General features: G+C 47.5%; 1 protein-coding gene and 1 pseudogene across 1 annotated transcript; both read left to right on the plus strand.

Moving 5' to 3' along the window:
- Nucleotides 1–4295: 4295 nt before the first annotated feature.
- Nucleotides 4296–15589, plus strand: LOC131478553 (zinc finger protein 621-like; annotated as a pseudogene).
- A 3213-nt stretch (nucleotides 15590–18802) lies between these two features.
- On the plus strand, nucleotides 18803–22272 carry LOC131478502 (uncharacterized protein CXorf49-like). Its single transcript, XM_058658447.1, has 5 exons — nucleotides 18803–20214; nucleotides 20752–20890; nucleotides 21260–21336; nucleotides 21604–21649; nucleotides 22229–22272. Exons 1-4 carry the CDS (start codon nucleotides 18913–18915, stop codon nucleotides 21616–21618), a joined length of 1533 nt encoding a protein of 510 aa, XP_058514430.1. The 5' UTR covers nucleotides 18803–18912; the 3' UTR covers nucleotides 21619–21649; nucleotides 22229–22272.
- Nucleotides 22273–22786: the final 514 nt, after the last annotated feature.

Here is a 22786-nt window from a genome sequence, read left to right on the forward strand (position 1 = left end):
TTTCTCAGGTTTTCTATTAGCAGAAAGCTGTAGTGAGCACAAGAGCTAGAACTTAAACCTAAGCACTCTGTTACAGGATGAGGGCAACCCAACTGATGTCCTTGTCACGTTCCTGTTACATATATTCCATTGCAAAGCTTAATTTATTATTTATTTATTTGAAAGAGTGACAGAAAAAGGAGAGAGATTTCTGTATGTTAAGGCCTCCTCCCACCTATGCACTCATTTGCTCTTCCGTGTGACACCTCCCACAACCCAGCAACCATGCTGGCTTAGAATCCTAATTGGAAAAGAGGCACCCTGTACCTATGGAATGTGAGATGGTGAGCAGAAATCATAGGAGTCATTTGATCTACACATGGATCCACCATTTCATTTGAAGCCACATTTCCAAGAGCCAAAGAAAGCTTTAGCCAGGGACAGCCCTGCACTCTGTGATAACTGCTGCCTTTGTGGTCTCGAAGGATGAACAGGTGGTTTCTGGCTGCCTGAAAGAGAACACAAAATCCAACTTCCCAGCCTGGGAATGAGGGGGAAAGGGCCAGATTTGGTTTAACGTAAGGCAGCTTCACACCCGGCTGGAAACAAATTGCACCTGCTCTGCCCTGGGGTCCAAGCCTGTCTCAGGGTCTACCTTCCTTGTCTCCTAGTATCAGCCGTGTGTTCCAGGGACCCACTAAGACTGTGGCTCTGTATTGCACACTAGCAGAGCCTCAGCCGCAGCCAGCTCCCAGAAGCAGCTGCATGACTGCAGGGCTTAACAGGAAATGATCTGTTTTACTGGCCAGCCACTTTTGGTTATGGAGCTTGGGCATTGCCACAAACCACCCCCAGATCCCAAATTTCACTTAGAGGAGGATGTGATCTGAAGTTTGCCCTGTCAGTACTCCATTTTCTGTGGGAAATCTGTGCAGGTAGGCTGGGAAGCTTGGGAACAAGACTGAATCCCAAGTGACAAGATTTCTTAGTGAGTATGGGTCCTCTGGGTGTGTGGTATCTGATTTGCAGACAAAGGCTGCAGATGTCCTACAACTTAGTGGTCTTGCGTGTTGAGATCCTCACTCACTATTGAATCCTCCATGATGCAAGTACTGGCAAAGTGCCCTGTCCTGTGTTCTAGAAGCTAGAACAAAATTTCTCACACTTGGGCTAGGATGTGCATGCCAGTGTGGATTTTGTATTTAGGTCCTGGGGTGAAGTGAAGTGGGGAACAGGGGAATTGATGGCGCATCTCACCAGCTTTTCCTTCCTGGGTAGCTACAAGCCAGGAAGCAGAGCAGAGACCAGGAAGAAAGTATCGTACTGAGAAGCACATGCTCTCTACAAGACAGGTTTGGGGAGCACCTGGAATTGAGTTATCGAGAGTCTGGGAGACCCAGAAGCACTAAAACACTGTAGTCAGATATGTAAGAGGTCACCCAGTACATCCAAAACCAGCTGGTATTCCTGTCTTCCTGCTTAACCCTTCTCCAGGGAGGAGCCAGGGAATATGCAAATTATCAAGAACACTGCCTGATATGCACCAAGGCCCCTCTGAACTTTTTGCTCACGTAGAGGACCCCAATGTGACATCCTCAGGATGGTGATCTCCAGAGTAAAGGGGAAAAAAAGCATGGTGAAGAGGTTTGTGACACTCTCTGGTGCGTTCCATGTTACGACCTTGAGCTGTCCTCAGCAAGATGGCAGTGGTGGCCAGAGCCAGGGTCCTGTGTCTGCCTAGTTCTTCCCGAGGTCTTCCCACATTGTAATTACTGTGGGAGGAGGAGTTTCTTGAGCCTCAGGACAAGCTCACGATTTGCCCACCACTTGGCAGTGGTGATTGAAGCTAGGATCCCATGCATTGAGCCTGACTCAGTCCAGGTCTCCCCAGCAGGCACCATGCAGCCTCCAGCTTCAGACTCACCTGGGCTGCCCCACCTGGTTCCTCTTAAAGTAGGAATGTGACTGTTGCCTGGCAAGGTTATCAAGGAACAGCAGGTGATGGGGATGATGTTTTGTTACCCAAGGGGGACAGGAGTGAGGTCTCTGTAGATGTAAACTTGGCAATCACCATTTAAATTACACATATATGCTGTTATGTTTCATTCATGCATGTCACATTTTACTATAAGTGGAGAAGAGTAGTGAGTAAAATAACTTCCCAATAAACATAGGATAAATATTTTGTAACCAGAATCCTACCTAAAATTATTTATAGCAGATGCTCTTATGGATAATGTCATCTCACTTCTATAAATAGCTCCATTTCCAAATAGAAAGTTTACAAAAATAACGGGAAGAGTGCTAACAAATTACGACAGCAACATCAGTTTTATAAATATATCCTCTTTGGGTATTTGCATTTGGAATTTAATGGTTAATTTGGGGCTGAAAATCCGCTGAGAGATTATGCTTGGTTACAATATCTCAGAGGAGGCTTGACACCTTCATGACCTTATTAACAAGTTCTAGAATACAATGACATAGGATGGATACGTTCTGGTGATCTGCACCTCAGTAAGATGATTATAGTGAACAGGAGTGCATCAAGCAAAACACCTAGAAAGGAGGATTTTGAATCTTCTAGAAACAAAGAAATGATAGATTTGGTCAAGGGCACGTGTATGGTAAGGATCCTGATATTATTACACAGTAGATACCTGTGCTGAAATATCACACTGGACCCCCTCAGTGTGCACAATAAGCATGTGTCCATTAAAAGTTGAAGTGCTCGGCTTGCCATACTCTGATGTGGCCAGCTGAGGGCAGTGGTGTCAACACTATAGGACCACAAGTGACAGTGGCTCACGTCCTCACCCTGAGTTTGTCCTTTTCTTTACAGTCTACCAGAGGACTGAGGATTATTTGTGACCAGATAAGTGGTTGCAGTGGTAGTTGTGACTTTTGCTCCGAATGGCCGTTTCTCTCTTGCCCCACTGACAAAACAACAGTGTCCTCCCACTCATGAGGCTTCCCAGAAGCAACTTTTCTCCCTCAGTTTTTCCTCCCAGACACAAAATGAGACCACTGAGGCCTTGGCTACAGCTTCTGTTTGACACCCCACAGGCAAACAATTAGAGGCCTTCTTGAGCAAAAAGAGCAAGGCTAGGAGAATTTTCTGAAAAGATAGCGTGCTGCCCACAGTGAATTTCCTAGTTTTTATTTGTAGTCTTTTGTTGCCCATGAAGTGGCACCAGGGTTTGTGGCATCCACAGGGTCAAAAAGGAACAGTGTGATGGACATTCATCTTACCAATTAATGAAATGACATGAAAATGATTCTCGAGGCCCCTGCCTAAAGATAAGCCACATTCCTCATTACCATGACTGTTTCATCTGATTCCTTTATTCAGAAACCCAGCTGCTCTGAAGCATCTGCCATATTTAAGCATAGCTTTGAAACAGAAATACAAAAATCATTTATATGTAAACATTACTGTAAATGAAGACTTAAGTGCTTTAAGGACCTTTTCTGTTTATTGTCATCACTTTGTGTCTTTTTTCCTAATTTTAATTTATTTATTTTTGGTTTTCTCTCTTTTTTTTTAGTTGATGTTTATATAGTCGATCAGGGTGAAAAGGATCTAAGATTAGAGGGAAGTGGGTGTGATCATTGTTTCCAAGCTTTCTATTTCTTCTCATTTCTGGAGAGGGAAGGAGATAGGAGGATAGGTCATACCCAGCCTCCCAACCATCCCAGTACCCGAGGATGAGGAAGGGTACCCAAACAATCCAGAACCACGATGCAGTATGTGCCAAGGTCGTCCAGCGTTTCCCCGAACACACACCAAGGGTTTAAGAAATATGTCAGTGCTGTCAGGGCCACAAGGGCCTGAATACATGGTGTAGTCATTTCCATCCAGGCTCCCAGCTGTACTGTGGGGAAAATAAGGCTCCCAGACCAGGATGCCCTTGCAGAACAGGTGCTGGGACACTTCTTTACAACCACAGAGTCAGAATTTGTGCCACTTGTTTATGACCACCCAGTCAGAACTTGTGCCACCTGTTTAGGACCACCCAGGCAGAAGTTGCGCCTGGCAACAAAGCGAGCACCCTCCTCTCTATTGGCTGGAGCCTTGAGGGGCAATGGCAGAGGAAGGACACTGATTGGCCAGGGGCTGACCAATGAGAAGCCGTTGTGCACCAGGGACCGTGTGCAGGAAGCCTCGCGTTGGTTGAGGTGAGTCCTTGCGACCCCTGTGGTAGTGGCAGTGAAGTGACAAGGCGTCCTCGTTCCTGATGCGTCTCTCCCTGCTCTGCTTCCTTAAAGATTGTGACCAGGTCGACCTTCTCAGCTGCGTCAGTGCAACCTGCGGCATGAGCTTTCACAGTAAGGCGTTTAGGGAGGGAAGCGGCCGGAAGACCGAGGGGCCAGCTGGCCTTGCAAGCCCCCGAGCCCCGTGGGCACATGCACTAGGCACACATTTTGGCCTGGAGCAGGCTCAGCACCCGGCTGAGGGTGGAGAGGAGGGAGGGTCCTCAAGGCCCCAGTCCCCCAAGTGGCAGTGGGACCTGGACTGTATGTCCGAGTCCTGGCTGGAAGCAAGCCAGGGGGAAGCCCAGGGCCTTGGGGGCTGCCAGGCCAGGCCGAACACGCCCACCTGTGATGGTTGGGATGCTGTGGACCCACTGGCACAGTTCACTGCGGCTTGTGCAGCCATCCTCCAGCCGCTGAGTGACCCGAGTGTCCGTATCACGCGTGGATTCCTGAGCACTGAGAGCAGCGTCGCTGGGGCGGCCTCCGTTTGCACGCAGGTTAAGACAGGTTCCAGTGGTAGAGGCGTGGTGGGCCCTCGCTTTGAGCAGACCCAGCAGCCTCATGCTGCCTTGGAGCCCATCAGTGCCCCCAGAAGAGACCGGCTCCAGGGCCTCAGCAAGAAAAGAGGCGCCAGACGTCGCTTGTTTTTTGACACTGATGATGAGCAGCGCACCTATGAGGAAACCGTGCCCCGGCTGTCTTCTGACTCCAAGTCCTCCCATGAGCTCACGGACATGCATCCCGAGAGGGACAGCATTCATGAGCAAGAAGACCAGGCGATGGACAGCAGCTCTGAGGAACTGCCAGAGAGACGCAGACTCTGGACTTGGACTTCTCCCTGCTGGGACACGCTCCCTCCCATTTCTGGTCCTGTCTTGAGCTCTACTCTCCAGGGTCTCACTTGGGCCAGGAATAGGCCGGCGGTAGCAGAGCTGGGGCCATCTTCCTCTAAGAAAATCAAGAGTGTGATCTCTAGGGAGGGAGGGGGCAGTGTCACTCTCCCAGAAGTTGCTGCTGCAGGGGGCCTACCCCAGGCCACTTGTAAGAGGAAGGTAGCCAAGGGGAAGGCATTGCTAGAGCATTCTCCTAAGGTTGTTCTGGGGTCAGTCTTTGCTCCATGGGGGAGGGGTCCGTCAGAAGCTTTTGTGTATCCAGCCACCTTTCCTAAAATCTCGGGTATTTCACTGCTTGAGAATCCCAGCTCATCTTCCTCACTCCCTTGGGCACCCAAGCAGTTCAAGCTGAGTGGCCTTGGGAAGCAATCTCCAGCCAGGAGGAAGTCCCAGCCCGCAGCTGCAAGAGATGGTGGACCAAATGGAGATCCAGACCCAAGAGCTCAACGTGTAGGTCCCTCTCCTCCACCCTCCCCATCGCCCTCTGCTCTCTGTCCTGCTCTGCCTTTATTCCCTCCTCCTTCCCACTACTTTACACCCCCTCCCTGTTCAGCTCATACTTCTCCAGTCTGCTCTGGACATCGGACACTCTGCGCATGATTACCCAAGGATATCATTTGAGCCCAGAGTCATTAGGGTGCTGTATTGGGGTCCTTGAGATGGGGACATCAACCTAGAGGCGCTTGGTTTTTCCAGGCAGTGTTCTTGACGGTTTGTAAATATCCTGTCTCCTTCCCAGGGATGAACTGAGATGGAAGGTGTGGCTGCTGTCTGGTTTTGTGTGGGGTGAGTGGGCTTGCAGAGCAGAGTACAGGCCCGGGTGTTGGGTTTTCTTGTCCTGTTCATTCCTCCCTTCCAGGTGCTCCCCAACCTATCTTGCCATGATGCTGTGCTTATCTGTTCCCCCACTCTTTTCCGTAGCTCAACTTTGCCTTCTTGCCTGGGGCTGAGAGCAGAGAAAGAGCTGATGAGATGAGCCAAAATTTCTCTCTCCTATTCCCCTACTCACATCACTCCATCCCCTACACTAACACACACACACACACACACACACCCCACCACCACCACCCAGAAACATAACTATGTTTTTAGTTTCCAGCAGATAAGCTAGGAACATCCTGTGAATGTGTTCATGGTGGAGAATTCATCAGTGGAGACCCTAACAAAAGAGACCTCCAAGATTCAGAACACTCAGAATGTTTGTCCCCAAGTCAGGGCAGTGTCACACCCAGATGTCCTGCAGCATGTGGTGAGTCCATTGGGTTTGGATTGCTTGGTTTGGGGAGGGTTGAGGAGGGACTCCTCTGGCTCTGTCATTTCTAGAGACTCAGCATTGTTGCCTGGCTTGCTTTCCTGCTCTCCACTGAAAGCAGCATGTCATCATGGCTGGCCGTCGTCCACATTGCTCTAGGAGTGGGATGTGGGAAGTGGGAAGTGGGGGTTGTTTGTAGCATTAACCCAGGCCCTAAAACCAGAAGACACTTGGTGGAGCAGAGCCTTTCCTGTTATGCTATGCTCAGTCATGTGGCTCCTACTGGCAGGTGCCAGGGGTGTGCCTCAGTTAGTCTGCTAGCCACAGCCACAGTGCTAGGGAGCCAAAAGGCACATGGGCTGACGTTGGGTACAGGGAAGGCTGGCCCACACACAGAGTTGGAGCCCATGGGCAGAACAGGGCAACCTGTTGCCAGCAGAGGAGGAGACTGATTCCTATCAGATCCAGCCAGCCCCTTTTAATCTCATTCCCAGGCTGGAAAGCTGGATTTGTGTTTTCTTTCAGGAGAGCAAGAACTACCTATCCATCTTTGGCAAGTGGGAATGCTGCAATTGCCACCTGGAACTCTGGTAATTGCCACCTGTGCTCTGGTAATGCTGCTCTGGTCTTGCTTCTAGAAATAATGACCCAAATTTCTATGGGTGGAACTGTGTCCATGTTAAGTTGACTCCTGCACGCCCTTCTGCTATTTCATACAACGGGAAAGAGGGGACCTCTTTTCAGTTTTCCAAAGCAGCCTGGTCACTGGACTGTGGCAGGTGACAACTGTGAGCACCTAGAGTGAGGATAGTTAGAAACCAAAAAAGGATGCCACATTCATTCTCTCTCTCTCTCTCTCTCTCTCTCTCTCTCTCTCTCTCTCTCCTCTTCCACTTCCCCAAATAGAGTGCCATGCCAGAGAAGGAAATCTATGACCTTAGAGGCCAACCAGGTATGATACATGCTGTGCTGGGACTGGGGCTGGCGCTGAGGATCTCCATGCAGGTGCTGGGCCAAGGGGTTTTGGTGGGCCACAAGTGAGTGTGGCGTTCCTGGGACTCCTGTTCTTGTGCAGAAGAGAGCCAAGCAGGACTAGCTGAGAGCCTTGAGTGCACAGCTAAGAGTGTGCTCTAGAAGATGCAGTTTGTGAACCACAAGGGCACTTTTCCAAATAGTCCCAGAGACTTCCTTGTTTAGCATGCTCAGAGATATCATATGTGTCTTCTCTGGGACTGCTGCCTGCTGTGGCTTGTGAGGTTTCTTATGTTGTTTGGTTGTTGTTGTTTTAACATTTTCTGAGTGACTCTGGTATGACCCAGCATTTGAAAATGACTGGTCATGTGATTTCTGCTTAGAAGTTCCCATATGTAATTCAGGTAATGGGTGGGAAGGTCTGTCCCAGAGCTGATTGGATGGGGCTGGAGGGGCTAACACATTACATGATTAAGTGGCCCCCCTCTCCACACATAGGATTTAGGGCACTGGGTTTCCATAGGGCCAGGTCTGAAGTACCTTGTATCTGTGTTTCAGTGGCAATTCAATCCCTCACTGAGAAGTTACAGCAGCTATGAAGTGAGTGTGACATATACCATGCCCTTGCTGTATTCTCGCTGTTTAGGAGGGATGTGGGCAACCCCTGGGTATGACCATGCCCCGACTCTACTTCACAGATGGCACTCAGGCTCCTTCACCGGATAAGCAGCTGCTACCTGCAGAGCCCAGGAACTGTGGCCCAGCTGCTTCCCTCCAGTGTCTCTTCAGCCAACACTTCCTCTGTACCTGTGCTTTTGTTCCCTCCCTATCCCAGTTTCACATTAAGTACCTCCCATGTTACATGTCCTGTCCCCTTGAGAGGGTTGGAAACTGCACCTGTTCAACGCTTGCAATGGGGAAATCTCAACTGAACTTGAGCTGTGGTTATGCAATAAGGTGGAGGAATCCACCATGGTGGGAGGGTTTGGGGAGGGGTGGGGAGAACCCAAGTATCTATGTAACTGTGTCACATAATACAATGTAATTACTGAAGTTAAATAATAAATAATTTAAAAAAAAAAAAAGATTGCACCACAATAAACCTAGTAATTTAAATTCAGTTTCCACCATGTCTGTGCAGTATTGTACTGATGGACACATCCTTGCACTTGCCTGATGCAATCTTCTTTCTGCACTGTTCATCTCCCTCTCACCACCAAATACAAGGACAACTCAGGCAGAAGCTGCATGTCATCCTCAGCAACCCTCATCTTTCATTTCGGATATGCACTTAACAGCCTCCCCTTCCACCTTTGTATCAGTGGAGGAGTGGAGACGGCAGTCACACTTCAGTCCAGCCCCTCGCTTTAACCAGGCGTGCCAGAGTCCTGTGGCTAGGGATTTGACCCTGAGTCAACTGGTTATTTCCAGAGATATGGAAACAACAGACTGGTGTCTCCATGGAGATGTTAGTTGGGATTTCTGCTATGTGTGTCATTTAAGCTAGTCTTGATTAGAATACATTTCAGCGCCATGCTTTACCTTGTCCTGGGAAGTTTTGGGCCATAGTCTTGGGATTCAGCGTGAGGACCAGCGTGCCTTTGTTACCAGGTACACTGCTCACTTAGTGTTCACAGCCTGCAGTGCTACATCACACCCACACATCTGAAGCCAGTGACCAGAGATGAAAACACAGATACATCTCCCCACCCCACCCCCACCGTGGCATAGCTGACAAGATTTCCCCATGTCTGAACACTTGGCTTTACGCAGATTGCATACACATTTTCTGAAAGCTCCATGTGTCCCACAAGCCTATTCTGTAATACCAGAGAACCTGAAAATTTGATGGTAATGTGTATTATAAACATCTCAAAAGTTAAAAAAATTCAGTGATTTTAAAACGTCTTGCTCCAAAATAGACTTATCTTCTACATTCCATTTCCCGCCTACCTCTGTTCTGCCACAACTAATTGAGGATGTAAAACAGCACTTACTAATACTCCTATGGAAGCTGCATGGTGGTACTGAAAGCCACTGTTTACCAACATGCTCAGAACTACTGCTACCCATCCAGGGCTCAAAAGTCAACTCTGAAAATAACAGCAATAGTAAATGGTCAGGCAGTGGCACTGTCCCTGATCCCACACAGGTCCATCGGCACACCTTAGGATGGGAGGCAGTGGCATATGGCCCTTCCAGGCACAACCTCCTTCTCACATGATCCAGGACACCCTGCATCAGCCCTAAACAACCTGAGGTTATCAGAGGGAGAAACTGGAATCACAAAGATGAGCTAGCTCTCAACTGAAGCTGCAGGTGGCCATGAACATCTTGTTGCTTAAACAATCAAAGATAGAGGAAAGGACACAGGAAACCAAACTGAGCCACCTAGGAATATGAACCAGTCTGAGCATTTCATTCAAAGCAAAAGCAAAATGCGAAATTTAAAAATTTTTGTTTTATCGATATGTAGGGCAGAGTTAGGCAGAAAGAAGGAACAAGAGAGAGAGAGGCAGAAAGAGAACATCCGTCTACTGGTTCACTCCCTAGATGGCCACAATGGTCAGAGATCGGCCAACCTTAAGCCGGAGACAGGAGCTTCTTCCAGGTCTCCCATGTGTGTGCAGGGACTCAAGACTTGAGCTATCTGCAGCTACTACAGAGGGCAATAAGCAGACAGTTGGATCACAAGTGGAATAGCTGAGACACGAACTGGGGTCCATGTGGGATGTCAGTGTTGCTGACAACATCTTAACCCAATAGACCACAACATCGTCCCCAAGGATGATTTTATCTTGGGATCAGATATAGGTATTGTGGCACTTTCCTACTCTCTTTATCTTACCAACAAGAAACAGCATGATAAGCTGATTTTCAGGTCCCTAAAAGACTAGTAGACAAAGTAAAGGAAAAATATCAGAGACGGCTATTTCAGGGGAACTCCAAGGCTAGGAGGAAAGAAGAGAGGAATGTTAGATGCTGAGCAACTATTGGCTCTAACAGTTGCAATGCTTGCCAGCCCTGGGTTTCTTTGGTTGCTGTTGCATACTTGAAAATTTTAGTCTTATTTATTTCAAAGGCAGAGATTCACAGACACAGACACACACGCACACACAGACACACACACACACACACACAGATAGAGAGAGACACACACACAGAGATATCTTCCATCTGCTCATTCACTCCCCAAACAGCTTGAAATGACCAGGTTTGGGCCAGGCCAGAGCAAGGAACCAGTACCTCTGTTCTGTTTGCATAATGGCACACAACCATTGAAATGGCTCTTCTACAGCTTGTGTTACTTGGAATAGCTCAACTTGGAATAATGTATTCTGTCAAGGCAGTTTCACTACTCACTGCTGTGTATGAATCTACTCAGAGCCACAAGGAGTCACTGTGCAGCAAAGCATGTATCGCCGTAGCCAGACAATGGCAGCAAGGGCATCGTCAGCCAGTCTAAACATGTTTCCCATGCAACATACCACTGGTCTTTCGATACCCAGCAGCAGAGCTGAAAACCTGGTAAATGTGGCCTGGGAAAGGCATCCCCCATGCAAGCTACTTCCAAATCCCCTTACTATCCTGCAGGAGCAAGATTCATACCTGCCCTTCCTCCGTGGGGTGGGGTTGGTTGGGTTGGGGGGTTGGAGAGCAGTGCATTGAAATGGCCCTTCATGACTGGCATGGCCAGCCCTATTATCCTCCAGCACACCGTGTCTGTTCTTATGTGGACAAGAACTGCACAACAACTGTAGTATAAGAAGTACTCTTCAGGTGTGGGCACTGAGCACTAGTAATTCTTCCAAAGACAGATTAGGGCATGACTTTCTATTGCTCTATATCTCTTTTGATTTCCTCATAGTCTAATTTGATTCATCGGTTTTACTTAGACTGCTTTTACTTAGGGATGCTTTGGATCAATTGGACTGAAGAACCCACCACAGAGCACCTCATCCAACAAGGAGAATGGTCACATTCTTGTCCACAGTGCATGAAACATTTGCCAGACCAGCCAGTGGTGGATCATCAAATAAACATCAATAATTTCAACAAAGTAGAAATCGAACTGGATTTTTAAATTTTTTTAAAAAGATGTGTTACAGAGAGAAGGAGATACAGAAGATCTCCCATCTGCTGGTTCCCTCCCAAAGTGGCCTCAATGGCTAGAACCAAACCGATCTGAAGCCAGGAGCTGGGAGTTTCTTCCGAATCTCCTACACAGGTACAGAGTCCCAAAGCTTTGGCACTGCTTGACTGCTTTAACAAACCACAAGCAGGGAGCTGGAAGGGAAGGGAAGCAGCCAGGACATGAACCAGAACCCGTTTTGGACCCTAGTTAGGAGTGTGCACATTGAGGATTTAGCCACTGAGCCAAAGTGCCAGGCCTGGATTTCTCTTCTGATCTCAGTGCAGTAAGAGTAAAACTCAGAAACAAGAATTCTGGAAACAATACAAACTAAGCAACCTACTTCTTAATAATCAATGGAAGAAATTAAGCAGGGTTTCTAGAAGTATCCTGAAATGAATGAAAATGGCAACATAGCAAAGGAAAAGCTGTGGTTATAGCAGAAACGGTGCAGAGAGAGAAATTTAAAGCAGCTATGCCTACATCTAACAAGCAGAAAGATCTCTAATGAGTGATGCATTTCTGCCCCTGAAGCAACCAGAGAAACAAGAACAGATGAAATTCAAAATTAGTAGAATAGGACCAACAAACCTCAGTGCCCACAGAAATGATAGTCACATAGAAACCCAACTGAAAAACAAATGAAATGAGGAAATGGTATGCTGAAATGATAAACAAAATTTAAAAACACTTAGCTAGATTACCTAAGAAAAACAGAGTTTCAAATGTTTAAAGTCAGGGCTGAAAACAGACAGCAGAGCTGCCAACACAGAACTTAAAAAGGATTGTTAGAGAGTAAGAACAATAACAAAAGCAACAGCACCATAACCCAGAAGAAACAGACAAATCACTGGGCATGTGTATCTTATCAGGACAGAGCCACGAAGGAAAAGCTGCCCCAACAGACAAATAACAAGTACCAAGTTGTAATTGGTAATAATGTCTCCAGTCAAAGAAAGTCCAGACAATTGTACTGTCAAATCCAACGAAACACTCAAAGAGGATTTAAACATATAAGAAAGCATCCTTCCAAGCTCACTTTATGAGGCCACCTTGCCTTGATACCAAAAGTAGACACGGACATGGCAAAATAGAAAGAGCTTCTGGAAAGTGTACTTATTGATCATGGATATAAATTCCTAGACCAAATACTAGCAAATCAAATGCATCAGCATATTACTATGGTTATTTACCATGATCAAGTAAGTTCATCCCAGAGGCAGGATTACAAGGTTTGGTCTTGAACAGCCCTGCTTATTGCAAACACTTGAGAACTGAACCAGCCGATGAAAATTGAATTTCTCAACCTACATGTCTCTCTTTGTCTCTTTCCAGTTCTCATAAAATCAAAATAAACAAACTTTTAAAAAGCTTTATTTATGTTTATTGAAAAGGCAGATCAGATTTACAGAAAGAAGGACCAATAGAGAGAAAATTCTCATAGCCACTGGTTCATTCCCCAAATGCCTGCAGCAGCTGTAGTAGTCAGGAGACTCTTCTGGGTTTCCCACACAAATGGAGGTTCCAATGTATTTGTCCATCTTCTGCTGCTTTTCTAGGCCATAAGCAGGGAGCTGGATAAGAAGTGAACCAGTAGGAACATGAACCAAGGCATGGGATCCCAGCACTTGACATGTAAGAATTTATCGATTGAGTCATTCAACCAAGCCACACTTTTCTTTTTAAAAACAAGGCAATTCTGTTTCCTGTATTAGCAGCAAAAAAAAGGATAAAATAAAAACTATTAGTTGTTGATGAAAGAAATTAAAAGGGACATACAGACATTAGAAGTCAAGCCAAGCCACACATTGAATCACTAGTGCTAAATGTCCACATAGTACAAAGCAATTTACAGAATTTTTTCTAGAAAGATTTACACATTTTCATTGGAAAGGCAAAGTCACAGAGAGAAGGAGATACAGAAAGATCTCCCATCTGCTGATTCACTTGCCAAGTGGCCACAATGGCCGGAGCTGTGCTGATTCAAAGCCAGTAGCCAGGAGCTCTTCTGGGTCTCCTACATGGGTGCAGGGTCCCAAGGCTTTGGGCTGTCCTTGATTACTTTCCCAAGCCACAAGCAGGGAGCTGGATGGTTCGTGAAGCAACCAGCACATGAAATGACACCCATATGGGATTCTGGAGTGTGCAAGGTGAGAATTTAGCCCTTGAGCCATTGCTGGGCCAGATGGTTTTTGGATTTAATGCGATTCCTATCACATAACAATGCCATTTTTTACATAACAGGAAAAAACACTAAAATCTGTATACAACCACAAAATTTCTCAAAGAACTAAAGCAATCTTGAGCAAAAAGAGCAAAACTAGATTTATTGTTTTACCTGAGTTAAAAATGCATCAGCACAGTTGGGTGAACTTCTGCTTAGTGTATCTATGCACCATGTGAGAATGGCCAGGATTGAGTCCTAGCATTGTTTTGGATCCATCTCCCTACTAATACGCCTGAGAGGTAGCAGATGATGAATCAGTGCCACAGCCCCCGTAAGCATTTCTTTAACATTTGTCCAGACCCCCCACACTGTAGGGGGTTGGGTCCCTCAACTTCCTCAGGTATATAGGGCCAGAAATGCCCTTTAGGACAGAGTGGCCCACATGACCACATGTAAGTGATTCTTGAAGTGACTGAAGGGTCCATTCCTAGAGTCTCCTCCCAGTGCTGACCATGGGAGACCCCTGGGGGTTTGCAGGACAGAGTCCAGAGTGCTAAAGACTCTTCCCTCAGCCTCTGTGGAGCTGGCTTGCCCACACACCCAGGGCAATGCTGGGAGCCAGGGACTCAGTCATTTCGCACACAGCATAGCACTGGGAACCAGTGACCTTTACGGATGTGGCCATGTACTTCACCCAGGCTCAGTGGGCCCACATGCCCCCTCTGCAGAGTCCTGTACAGTGGGGTGATGCTGGAGAAATATGCAAATATCTCTTCACTGGTAGCATCTTTACTACCCAGACTTATTCTGATCTCTCAGCTGGAGACAGGGGAGGCACCCTCCGCCCCAGGTCCCTGGGACACAGAGGATGGCATTGGCTCAGATGGTGAGTCCTCAATCGCGCAGGAAGAGCTGTTGATAAAGCAGAAAAGACCCAGAGAGTCTACATTGCACAGACCACCCGTTGATGGAGGACTCCTTGCAAGTGTTTTTGAGCACTGTGATGTTAGAAACAAGGCTGACTTCCTTGTCTACATCAGAATCTAATATTTCGAGGAGGAATGCAGTTCTGTGAATGTGAAGAATGTGGGAAAATCTTCAGATATAACTCAAAACTTATTCAGCATCCAATGAGTCACACTGGGGAAAAGCCCATTAAGTCTAAGGAATGCAGCAAAACTTTCAAGTCCAGCTATGACTGTATGGTGTATGAGAAGAACCACAGTGGAGATGGGCCCTATAAGTGTAAGGAGTGTGGCAGAGGACTGAGCTCCAACATGGTCTTGTCCCAGCATCAGTGGATCCACATGGGGGAGAAGCTCTATGTGTGTAAGGACTGTGGCAAGGCCTTCTGCAGGAGCGTGGCCTACCTCCACTATCAGAGGCTACACACAGAGGAGAAGCTCTACAAATGCAAGGAGTGCCAGAAGGCTTTTGATTGCAGATCACTCTGTGTTGTCCACCAGAGGCTTCATACAGGAGAGAACCCCTACCAGTGTCAGAAGTGTGGCAAAGCCTTCACTTAGAAGATAGCTTCCATTCAGCATCAGGGAGTGCACACCAGGGAGAAACCCCACATAAATAAGGTGTGTGGGAAAGCCTTCAAATAGTATGGACGTTTTGTTCAGCATCAGAAATTGCACCGGGTTGAAAACAAGCTCGTCAAGGCTGCAGGGCCATCCCTGGCCTGTCTCCACTGGCCATCTCGTGCCTTAGTTCCTGTCACTCTCCAGTTGTCATGCTCTACTGCAGCAGTGACCAAGCCTTCACTGACCTTCCCACATGCTGTGCTCAATCCTGCCTCAGGACCTTTGTTCATGCTGCTGCCCACACCTGGAATACCTTCTTCCCCAGCCTAAATTCTACGTGTCTTCCAGGCTTTTACGCCCACTGTGAAATCCTGTCTAGTCATTCTGCCCCAGTCTCATCCCTCTTGAACCATATCTTGGCACTCCTATGGCCCTTGCCTCTAGGAAATCTTGAACTTAATTTTTTGTTTGTATTGTTTCCTCCCCTCACAATATCACAACTGTTTCATCATAAACTCCACTGTCATCTATGAACACTTGAAGGCTTTACTGTATAATGCATTTTTTCCTTCTGGGTCAACAGTGAAAATACTTATCTTTGCATTGGCCCTTTTTAGGCTATAAAAAGAATTATGCTTATTAGCGACCTGGATATGGTTCTCAGGTTCTAGCTATAGACTCATTATTTCTAGGTGTTGGGGTCAACTGGGGAGCAATTCAGTAGATGGAAGTGTTTCTCTCTCTCTTTCTCATTCTCTCTCTCTCTGTTTCTCTCAAACGAGTAAATGTGTTGAAGGATATGAAATATATGCACATAGTAATATTATATTACTAGGGCAGCTATGTGGCCTGTTAAGACATTGATTGGGATGCCTGCATTCCACAACAGAGTCCTTGGATAACCAATCTATTAGATTCAATGAGCTTCCAGCTCATGAACGTGGAAGGCCATACTCAACCATGTCCAAATGATTGTGCAAGAGAATAGTAAAAGTGTGTAGTTGGCTTGGACAACTATCTTGGAATATTCTGTAGTACAGTTGGATGACTATGGTGGACAGCAATTAATCATACATTTCAAAACAGCTAATATAGAGGGTTTTTAATGGTTTTGACTCAAAGGAATGCTGAACTTGTGGTTACTGGGATACTTAACTGCCCTGGTCATTACACACTGTATTGGGGTTCTTAATGTCACATTGTTTCTCACATTAGGCACAATTAACACATCAATCTAAAAAAATTCCGTTACCACAACAACAACATCCACCCATACACACACATACTAAGAAAGAGAAAGGGTAGGGAGGCGGGAGAGTAGAAGCAAACAGGAGCAAATTGTAACAAGTGTGATAGAAGGAAGGATGGGGGTTTGTTGCACTTGTTCTGCAGCTGTTCTATAGGTATGGAATTCTCCAAAGTGAACTTTGGTATACCAGGACTTTATTATGGGACCTTTTAGCCAATGTGGTAAAAAATTCAGACAAGGGTCATCAATTTCTTAAGAAATAGAACTGATGAAAACTGACACAAGAACGATTAGGCATTGTATTCATGTAAATAACCATGCAAATAATATTCCCAAAGAGTGCCTTGGTAGTTATCCACTTCTATCACCCCTTAATACACATATAGTTTTTCTTTCCAGGCTGTCATAACTGGCTTCACCATCGGTAGCCTTGTGTATGTGATTTTCTTCCACGACACAGGCACTATGGGACTTCTGACGGTCCAAGGTTGTGTCTCCTGGCCTGCATAACAGCCGGCTAGCTTTAACACCTTATTATTACTCTCCAGGCCCAAGTTTACATTTTCTGCACTTATGCATATGCATTATCTGCACATAATGCACATAGCTTTATGTTTCATGTAGTCTGCTGTTATATTCTGGAAAAGAGCAGTTGTTAGTTCTTTAGTGAAAGTAAGTGTTGATAAGTAAGACAGTGGTGATCTCAGGTATTATGAGAGGATTTGGTCATTGGTGTGGGTCCACCAGGGCTGTGCTCCTTAGCCTGAGTGGTTGTCACTGGGTCTTCAACTTGTGCAACTTCAAGACATCAACCATGCTGTGGTCCTGCCAACGATATACCAGGGAACTCACAGGGGTAGTGCCATGGCGACCCTGGCAGCCACAAGGCACAGGGCCAAGCCAGAAAACAGGTATGCTGGCTTCAGCACTAGAGAAAATGCACAATGAGAAGGATGGGAAGAAAGAGAGGTGAGCTCAACCTGAACTTTGAGGTCAAAAGCAAGAAACATTTCCCAACTTCCCCTCACAGTTTCTGACAGCCTGCACTGAGTTCCAGGCTCATCCACTGTGAACACAGTGTGTCTGACTCGTACATAGTAAGAAATTTCCTCCCTTGCTTCCTCCAGCTCACTGGGCAGTACATTCACAAACACATGCTTTCCCAGACAAGTCTGAGAATGACACAATCTCCAGGACAAACAGAGAGAGCTTTCCCCCACATTACCAGATTTCCAGTGGTTACACTAAAGAAGCTCTGATTTTACCACATTGCAAAAGCAATACCAACATAGTAAAAAGCCTACAATCAGATTTTGAGCAATTTCCCAGGTACGGATTTTCAGGATGTTTCTCACTAGCATAGTTTAGCATTAAGCCGATGTACTGAACAGTAACCAAATGCATTCTACTGAGCCAATGCCTTTTTCAAAAATTATATGTATACATTTTTTTTACCAAAATCAAGATTATTTTTTATTTTAGTATTTTCTTTTAATCTTTCATGATATGGCTGCATAAGCACAGAAATTTCCCTTTCAACCCCCATCTCCCTGCCTCCAATACACACTGATTCCACCCATATTATCACAATAGTATAGCCTTTCAGGAATCATTGTGCTATTTAAGTGTATCATGACATTGTAAGTATGGACAACAGTGGAAAGGCCAGCCCTTTATTGCTAAGATTTATTTGACAGTTTAATTGGGAGTCCTCCTTTAGTTTGGGAGCAGAGACACATACTGCAGTGTGCTTCCGGGTATTCTAAGTGAAAATTGGTCTACTGTATGCTACAGCTCTTCCAATCCTGGGAATATATGCAAAGAATGTGAAATCGACATGTAAGAAAGTGGCCTGAAATCCTAAAGTTATAGCATCACAAACTACAATAACAAAGACACGGACACAACCACGAAGTTTGTCAAAACGGGAATGTTTGAAGAAACTATGGTAAATCTACTCCATGGAATATCATTCAGCCACTAAAAATTAATTCTACCCTTTGCAGCAACATTGTCCCAACTCCGCCAATTGCAAAAGGACAAATAGCATAGACTTTGTGAGAAAAGGCAACCTTCATACCAAATAACGGATCAATAGATACATAGAGAGGCATATTGTTTAGACGAGTAGGGATAACCTGTGCCTACTAGGTCTTCACCACTGCACTGTATGCCAACAACCATGTCAGACTGCTTCTTCCCTAGAAACACGAGCACCCTTGTTCCTATTGGCTGGAGCCTGGAGGGGGGGGTGGCCCAAGAGCGAGCACGCAGATTGGCTGGGAATTGACCAATGAGAATGCAGTGGCGCCCTGCAGGCGATTTGAAGGGAAGGCCCCAAGTCCTTCCAGAAGATTCCCAGCAACCCTGGGATAACGGTTTTTCCTCTCTGTTCCTGACTCGCGCCTCCCAGCTCTGCCTCAGGGAAGAGGGTGACCAGGTCGACCATTTCCCCTCAGCCCGGTCTGCCCAGACTTGCGGCATGAGCTCCCCCGGAAAAAAACCGAGTGTTGGTCACCGCACGGGCACGGGTTCCAAGAGGAAGGGCCAGGCCGGCTCTGACGGCCCTGGAGCCCGCTGGGAGCGGGAGCTAGCGTTGGATTCCGGGCTGTTAGGATTCGGTGAGGGTAAAGGCCAGGGCCAAGACCAGGCGAGGAGCGGCAGGGAGGCGAGGCGCTCAGCCCCGCAGGCCCTCCAGTGGCCACTGAAGTCGGAATTCGGGCCAGAGCCAGAGCCGGCCATGATGCAGGCAGGGGCGACGGGCTTTAACGCCTGTGAAGGTTGGCCTAGTATTGCTGTCCCTGAGAGGGAGGGCCCTTTGGGGTCGCTGTCCGTTTTTCTTGAGGCGCATGCGGCCCTAGTGCAGCCACAGAGTCGCCGGGGTTACAGAGCTATTCGCAGATCCCCGAGCCCAAGAAGCCGTGCTGCGGCAGAGCCCGCCATTTGGCTGCCTGATGAGCCGGGCCCCAGCTGCAGAGGTGCGATGGGCGGGGGTTATGAGAGGTTGCTGGAGGCTTCTGCGGTCCCGTGGCTCGAGAGTCTCCCCAGGGAAGGAGGCCTCAGCTACAGAAGTGCAAGGCCTCAGGTGAGCAGCAGAACCGATGTCCTGCGAGCCTGTGGGGGAGGCCTCATGGGGCTGCCTTCTGACCCCGACCCCTACGATGAGCTCAGGGGCACGCAGACAGGGAGGGCAAGCACCAATCGGAAACGAGGTAGGCAGGCCAAGGGCAGCGACCTTGCGCAGCCCACAGAAAGCCCTACTTACTCTGTTTCCCCGGGCAGTGAGGATTGCCCTCATGTTTCAAGCCCTCTCTCGACCTCTGCCCTTTGGGGTCGCGATAGTGCCATTGAGGGGCAGGTCCTGGGAGAGTCAGGGCCCTCTTCCCTGAAGAAACTTAAGGTTTGGCTCTCTGGGAAGGTTAGGGGCAAGCCTAGTACCCTCAGGGGTGCTGGTGGTGCAGGTGGTACAGAAGTCCTTCCTCAGGCGGTTCCTAGGACACAGTTATCCCTAGGGAAGGAATGTCTAGAGAGTGCCCCTGAAGCTGTCTTGGGGACAGCCCTTGCACCTCAGAAGCAGAGACAAGCTCTCATGGATCCAGCCACCACCCCTCCTGTGACTGGGATTTCACTGCTTGGGAAGCCTGGCACATCCTCCTGGCTTCCTCGGGAACCCAAACAGTCCAAGCAGGGCTCCCCTCAGAAGAAACCTGGGGCCACGAGGCAGACCCAGCCTGTGACTAGAGGAGCCTTGGACTCAAACAGAGATGCAGACCCTAGGGTCGAAGTGAGTATGCCTTGCTCTTGCTCCTCTCACCCTAGCTTTGTCCCTGCCCTCCTTTCCAGATTTGTTCCCTCCCCAGCACATGCCACACCACCCCTGCTACATCCAGCACTTACTTATAATTTTGGAGCCCTCTGTCATCAGGATGTCAAGGTGGGGTACTTGATTGGAACAAAGTGTAGAGGTCACTTGCGGTTTGATAAGCACTCTTCTTGACGCTTGCACAATCCCTGCCTCGACTCTAGGTAGTAGATGGGATGGAAGGCAGGGTTCCAGCTGACCCTTTCCCGCATGGAGTAAGTGAGCCCTTACGGGTGCAGCTGGAAGATGTCAATATCTGGTTTTCTTGGCCTCCTTCAAGCCTGACTGACGGCTGAATGAAGGGGAAAGAGCCGTTGGCATGAGCCTCCAATTGCCCTCCTTATGAATTACAGACAATATTTTATCCAGTCCCCAGACACACGGAGACCCACAGATTTAGTTGAACACAGGAAGGGTTTTGGGTTTTTTTGTTTATTCTTGTTTTTTTTTTTTTTTAAGCTTCCAGCTCACAGGTACGTTCATCATGGAGGATTCAGCAGTGGGGACTGTGACATCCAAGACCCACAAGTTGCAGCAAACTTCCAGCCTTTGGCCTCAAGCCAAGGAAGTGTCACAGCCAGAGGCCCGGTGATCTCTGGTGAGTCCGGGAGTTTGGTTGGAGTGGAAGGGAGGAGTGAAGGAGGGAAATCTCTGGCTCTGTCACTTTGAGGGTCTTAGTCTTGCTCCCAGGATTCCCTGCCTACCCAGGCAGCTCATTCAGAGGAAACAGATGTTGTCAGCACTGCCTTAGGTCAGATCATTCTAACAGTGCAGTTTATGAGACTGGGGGGAATTCTGGCAGTGCCCCAGGCTCCATCAGCAGCAGTGGAGCAGAGCCTTCCCTGTTGTTTCTTGAACATGGGAGTGACTCCTTGGTGTAGCTCGCTGTAACTGTGACTCAGCTAGCATACAACCCCTATTCACAGTCCTCTCAGGTGAGGAAGCTGGATTTTGTGTTCTGTTTCAGGTGACCAGGAACCATGTGTTCATCGACAGATACCAGAACTGCCAGAATTGACACCTGAATCAGAGGGCTGTCTTCGGGTAATGCTGTCTCTTGTTCCTAAAAATGCAGGTCCAAAATGGATGGGATCCATGTCTGGGTCAAGCTTTACCCCATCCTACATGCACGATCCCACACTGCATGGATGGAGAGGATTCCCACTTACTGGAATTCCAATACAACATGTCCACTAACCTGTGGGAGGAGCTAAATAGAGGGGCCGGTGAAGGGTGGGGGTCCTAGATGGGGTCAGAGGAAGCCATAATAAATTCATATATTTTCTCTCTCTCTGTTGTTCATTGTGGCAGTGTGTTGTGCTGTGAGACGAGGTGGAAGACCTTAGAGATGAAGTAGGTATGACACACCCCTGCTGGGGGTGGGACTGGGACAGGCCAAGCAGTGACTTGGCAGGTGCCAGAGCTAGGAGAGGCGGTGGATTGCAAGTGTGGGCAGAGCCACAAGGTCTTTGTTCCTGTGGGGAAGAGAACCAGGCATGTCTGCCCTGGAACCTCGTGTGCATTTACAGTTAAGTGTGTGTGCAAGGAGAAATGCAATGTCTGAGCTGCACGTGCACGTCACCAAAGCCCCAGAGGTCTTCTCTAGGACATCTAGAGCTCCTGCAGATGTTTTGTCCGAGAGGTGCACTTGCTGTGGCTTGTGTACTTTCTTCTGTGATTATTATTTTTGAACATGTTCTGAATGGTTCTGATGACTCGATGTTTGAGACAGCTTCCACATGTTGTTCCTTTTTAGATTATCTTCCCACATGTAGTTCAGATGATGGGCGGTTGGGTCTGTCCCAGGGCTGTTTGAATAGGGGTTTAGAGTTGGCAGGTGGCAGGACTAGGTGGTACCTCTCCTCCTCCCTGGAGCACAGGTCCAGGATTCCTGAGGTCTATGTCTGAAGTTCTTCCTTGTGTCTCTTTATTTCAGTAGTGATCCAGTACTTACACAAACAGTTCCAGAATGTATGATGTGAGTATTACCCATTTCACACCCCTTGTTATGGTCCAGGTTGTTTGGGAGGGATGTGTGGACGTACTGGCTCAGGCATGGCTTTGACCTGACACTGCTCTACTTCACAGGTTGAACTGGCGTTTTCTACCAGAAGAGCTGATGGTGCCTGTGGACCCCAGGAGCTCTGTCCCAGTTGCTTTCCTCCGGTTCCTCCTTAGCCAGAGCTTCTTTGAGTAGAACATTTTATTGAAATACTGTGTATGCAACCATTTTAGAGATGAATGTGGCTTTGTTTTCTGCTCACACTCACAATCAACCTCCAAATTAGATAGAACGTATTGCTAGCACCCCAAGAATCCTCACTGTTCCACTTCTCTATTTCTTCTTTTAATGTAATAAAGACAGATATATTGTCATTTATACAGTATGATTCAGTTAGGCAATATTCACCATAACTATATACCAAATGATATGACATCCACACAATTTTAGTACTGCCGAAGGTCAAACGTGGTGTTTGTGCTTTTGGGTTTG

This window comes from Ochotona princeps, chromosome X (genome assembly GCF_030435755.1).
Source record: "Ochotona princeps isolate mOchPri1 chromosome X, mOchPri1.hap1, whole genome shotgun sequence".
In the NCBI taxonomy this organism is placed as follows: Eukaryota; Metazoa; Chordata; class Mammalia; order Lagomorpha; family Ochotonidae; genus Ochotona; species Ochotona princeps.

Excerpts from the sequence above, each read along its gene's own strand:
- LOC131478502 (XM_058658447.1), top strand. The coding sequence starts at position 18,913 with ATGAGCTCCCCCGGAAAAAAACCGAGTGTTGGTCACCGCACGGGCACG. Across the intron at positions 20,215-20,751 it reads ATGCAGACCCTAGGGTCGAA|CTTCCAGCTCACAGGTACGT; the intron begins GTGAGTATGCCT and ends TTTTTTTTTAAG. Across the intron at positions 20,891-21,259 it reads CAGAGGCCCGGTGATCTCTG|GTGACCAGGAACCATGTGTT; the intron begins GTGAGTCCGGGA and ends GTTCTGTTTCAG.